The 5,041-nt window shown below is 38.0% G+C and overlaps 1 protein-coding gene across 1 annotated transcript; it reads right to left on the bottom strand.

Annotated features, from left to right (window-relative positions):
• Window positions 1–2,274: 2,274 nt before the first annotated feature.
• On the bottom strand, window positions 2,275–4,565 carry LOC100819302 (rust resistance kinase Lr10). Its single transcript, XM_003555008.4, has 2 exons — window positions 3,692–4,565; window positions 2,275–3,600 (listed from the first exon to the last, which is right to left on the bottom strand). The coding sequence occupies exons 1-2, from the start codon at window positions 4,374–4,376 to the stop codon at window positions 2,486–2,488; spliced, it is 1,800 nt and encodes a 599-aa protein (XP_003555056.1). The 5' UTR covers window positions 4,377–4,565; the 3' UTR covers window positions 2,275–2,485.
• Window positions 4,566–5,041: the final 476 nt, after the last annotated feature.

The following is a 5,041-nucleotide window of genomic DNA, read 5'->3' as shown; positions in this document are numbered from 1 at the left end:
AAATTTTCTCAAGAAAGCTTCTCAAGCAAGCTACCTTGTCTATAAATAGAAGCATATGTAACACTTGTTGTAATTTGATGAATGAGAGTCTTGTGAGACAAAATTCAAAGTTCAACTTCTCTCCCTTTTTCTTCCTTCAATTTCATGCTCCCCCCTCTCTCTTTCTCTCCCTCTTTCTTTTCCTCCATTGAAGCATCCTCTCCAAGCTTCTTATCCAAGGCTCATCTTGGTGGTGAAGCTCCTTCTTCCATGGCTTATTCCCTAGTGGATGGCGCCTCCTCTCACCTCTTCTCCTTTGTGTTATGCTACATCTCCATGGTGGAAAACCACCATTAAAGGACCTCATTGAAGCTCGAAGATCCAGCCTCCAAAGAAGCCCCACAAGCAAGCTTCCATCACTAGGGTTCTCATAAGCCTTAGGGTAGATTTCGGGCCCATAGGCTAAGTATGAACCCGCTTATCTTTCTACATAATAGATTAATGTTTCATTATTTTTTGGCCTTGTATTTAGAGCTTCATAATATAGGTAAGGTACCCTAGAAATGTAGGATTTTTCAACCCTTGTATTTTAGGGCACCTAGACTAGTTTTTGTATTAGGGGTAGTTTTGTAATTTCACATGCATTAAGTGAATATTTGATGTGTGTGTTTGAAAATAAATTTAATTGAATTGGGAGAAGCCCAATCCAATTAAATTTTAGAGGTTGAGGTGAGCATTTGCTTGCTACACCCCATTGCCACATCATATAGTCACACTTTATGCATGTCCTTCATGCTTTACATGCCTCATGACACCTAAGCAAACTTAGTGGAGAATCTTGGACTTGATCTTGGATTAGTGGGCTGAACCATAACTAAAATTCACTAATCATAATTAGTGAAATTTTGGCTCCAAAATTTGGCTCCACAAAATCAATTTCAAGGAATTAAAGTGAATTGACCAAATAAAAGATAGAGGAAGCAAAAGAACATCACCTAGATGAAAATGCTCTGATACCACATGATGTAGCTCCATGTAGAGCTTGTAGGCCTTGGATCTTCTTTATCAATGGAGTCCTTTGATTCTTGAAGATCAATGGCAGCGGATTGGAGAAGGACGAAAGATGATTGGAGACGCCACTTTAAGGAGAAGATGATTCAAGAACAAGCTCACTACCATAGGAAGCCATGGATAAGAACTTGAAGGTAAGAGAACATGAGTTGAGGGAGAGGGAGAGAAGGGGCACGAAATTTATGCCTCAAATGAGGTCTGAACTTTAAAGTATAATTTCTCAAATGATCAAAGTTGACAAAATCCAAACACAAGGCCTCTATTTATAGCCTAAGTGTCACACAAAATTGGAGGGAAATTTGAATTTTTATTCAAATTTCACTTAAATTTGAATTTGAATTTGTGGAGGTAAATTTGGAGCCAAAATTTCACTAATTATGGTTAGTGAATTTCAGCTATGGTTCAACCCGCTAATTCAAGATCAAGTCCAAGATTCTCCACTAAGTGTGCTTAGGTGTCATGAGGCATGTAAAGCATGAAGGACATGCACAAAGTGTGATATATGATGTGGCAATGGGGTGGAGCAAGCAAATGTTCACCTCCCCCTTAGGCTGGTCCAAAATTTAATTGGATTGGACTTCTCCTAATTCAAATAAATTTCTCTCCCAACACACACATCAAATAGTGCACTTAATGCATGTGAAATTACAAGACTATCCCTAATACAAAAACTAGTCTATGTGTCCTAAAATACATGGGCTGAAAAATCCTACATTACTAGGATACCCTCCCTACACTATGGAACCCTAAATACAATGCCCAAAAATAATGAAACCCTAATCTAATATGTACCAAAATAAGTGAGTTCATACTTAGCCCATGAGCCTAAAATCTAGCCTAAGGCTCATGAGAACCCTAGGGTCTTCTCCTGCATTTCTCTGGCTCAATGTTCTTAGAGTCTTCTATCCAATGTCCTTGGGGGATAGAATTGCATCAGTTATCACATTGATTCATACTAAAACATACTTTCAATCTTTTTGTGAGGTGATATTTTTTTCCATTGATTTGGATGTTGAAATTATCGTGAGTCATCAAACTCTATTATTAATAGCACTTGTCTTTCCTTGTCTGGGAAACCCCAAGAGTTGTATCAAATTCAGTGGCATCCATCAAATAGAAATGGTAAAAAATGCATTGGCTAATAATATTTTTAATTCGACAAGAGGGAACATTAGCTTCCATTGTGAAGGCTAAATAAGGGTATTTTAACACAATTACAATCAGTGGAAGCAGAAAAAATAAAAAGCATCGCACCATTAGAGCATGTCCTATTCGGACAAGTACTCAAAGCTAAAATTCCATAAGTATAATCGTTGAAGCAAAATGTAAAACAATAAGCAAGCAAATTAATAACAAGATAAGGGTAATAGACTTATGTGTTACAATTTCTATAAAGTACAGATTACATTTGATGAAAACCTAAACGAGACTTTATTTATTCTTCTATTTCATTAATAATTTCCAACTCAAAATTCTGGCGTCTTGTTGGAGCAACTACACTTGTTCTAGAAGAGCTGGTCTTGTCAAAAGGAGTAGGTGGTGCAATTAACTTGTCTCCATCTCCTTCAAGCATTTGTATCACAGTTTTCATGGATGGACGGTCTATTGGGTTCCACTCAATGCACCAAAGTCCTACAATGGCAAGTTTCTTGGCAATTCTAACATCTCCCTCATCCTCAATAGTAACTTGCACGTCTCTGCTTTTGAGCAAATTATGGATCCATTCAGGGTACAAAACTTGGAAACTTTCCTCTGCTGACATATTTGTATTCTTTCTTCCTCCCACCATCTCTAAGAGCAACATTCCATAACTATAAATGTCAGACTTATAAGAAACATTACCAAAGTTTCTTGAGAAAACTTCAGGAGCAATGTAGCCTAAGGTTCCCCTAGCAGCAGTTATAGAAACTGTACTTTGATTTTTGGGACACAACTTGGCAAGTCCAAAATCAGTGATTTTTGGAACAAAATGGTCATCTATTAAAATATTGTGAGGATTGATGTCAAAGTGAATTATTCTTTGATCACAGCCAAGGTGGAGATACTCAACCCCTTTGGCAACACCAAGAGCAATTTGTTGCAACTTCTCCCAACCAAGGAAAACATCCTTGTTGTCCGGTGGAGCCAAGAATCTCTGCAGTGATCCGTTAGGGAAGAAATCATAGACGAGAGCGCGGTGGAATCCATCTGCACAGAATCCAAGCAAGCGAACAACGTTAACATGATGAATTTTGCCCATGGTTCCCACTTCGTTTATGAAATCCTTTCCATCTCCCACTGTGTCATTGAGTATCTTCACGGCAACGAGAATTTCTCGGGAGAGCATTCCTTTGAAGACTGCTCCATGAGCTCCTTCCCCTAAACTTTCCCTAAACCCATTTGTGATTCTCTTAATATCAGCATAAGTGAATCTAGTAGGCTTCATTGCCCTATAATCCTCCAAGAATTTCTCCATTCGAGCCCGGTCTTCTCCTTTCGTCATATAATGGTCATACAAATGCAACAACGCCTTGACCACCACCAGCAAAAGAATCATTCCAACTATTCCCCCTGTTGGTTTTTTTCTTCCGTTAGACAAAATATAAATAACAGAGAACAGAGAAAGGAAATGGCAAACAATATGCAATGCAATGCAACATACCTGCAGCAATAAGAACAACACTTGATGTTGAAATCCTGTTTGTTGGGCAAATGAAACATTCAGTTTCACCTTGAGTACCATTCTTGTATTTACATTTATGCCCTTGTGCTTCACAGGTACTGCAGTCAGGCTTGGACCATTCCATAACCACCGCGTTCCCCAAGTAATTATTCACTTGCCACTGGACGGAGAAAACATCACTCACCTTGGTGCAAGATATTATTTCAGGATCAATAAAGTCACCTTCATCATATCCAAGTTGCAAAATTGGGCATGATGATGACATTGAGTTGCAGCGGAAGAAGGAAACATTATTCCCACCAAATGATTGGAATTTAAATGGAGCAACAGAGGAATTGCCGAGTTTTATGAGTTCCCTGGGAAGGCAATTTTGAGGGTCGTAGATTTGGATTTGCTGCAACTTGTAATCTATGCTTTTGACAAACAGTTTTATTGGAACAGAAGGCAGCTCCAGCACAGTCTCATCTGCATCCGTACATAGCAGATCGAACCCAGAAGAATAGGCGGTGGTGGTGTGATTCAATTTGCTATTATTTCTGAGGTAGAATGGAAATTGAATGCGAACGCGTCCACACTTATCCGTGCACCCGTTTTTGCTTATCGCAGGCTTCCACAGAAGAAACAACAGCGTCAATAGAAGAGAAAAATTAAGAAAATTCAGCATCGTGTGGTTGTGTAAATGCTTTAATTTGCAGCCTCAGGCCTATCTTTAAAGGGTGTGCCAGTTGAACTACGAGGATGAAAGCCGCCTGGTGTGAGTGCAAACTGTGATTCCGCATGGGGGTACTTTGCTATGTGGTCAATTTTGGCTGCGCTTGCTATTTAGGTGGTGGTTGTAGGATATTTACAATTTACATAATTACATCACAATATGGTTCGCTTTTTATTTTTATTGATAAAAATTGAATTTGATTATAAAATATCTATAACATTCACAGAGATTCAACCGAAGAAACTAAACAACCTGATCGTTTTTTTTCTTCAGGGAAGCTTCAAACAATATTATAAAATATTGACGTAATTTGACTTCTTCTGGCTTTTTCATAATGACTGTCTCCGACACTTAACTATTTTTATATTTCATTGTTTAACAAGTTGAGTATTATTTTAAAGTCATGTTGTCAAGAGGGACAATTTTATTTTAGTGCAATGATACATAACACCTATTTGGCCTCCTTCTTTCTCATCATATCTTCAATAAATTATCATTTATTTTCCTTACCTGTTGATGTACATCCATATGGCCATCAAACATTTTTTTTAATTTTATAAATTATTCTAATGTGTATGTCGCGTATTGACATTATTTGTCCTTTGACTAAGGCATGG

The sequence above is a fragment of the Glycine max genome, chromosome 19, assembly GCF_000004515.6.
Source record: "Glycine max cultivar Williams 82 chromosome 19, Glycine_max_v4.0, whole genome shotgun sequence".
Classification (NCBI taxonomy): domain Eukaryota; kingdom Viridiplantae; phylum Streptophyta; class Magnoliopsida; order Fabales; family Fabaceae; genus Glycine; species Glycine max.
This window is presented reverse-complemented; position numbering and strand designations above follow the sequence as displayed.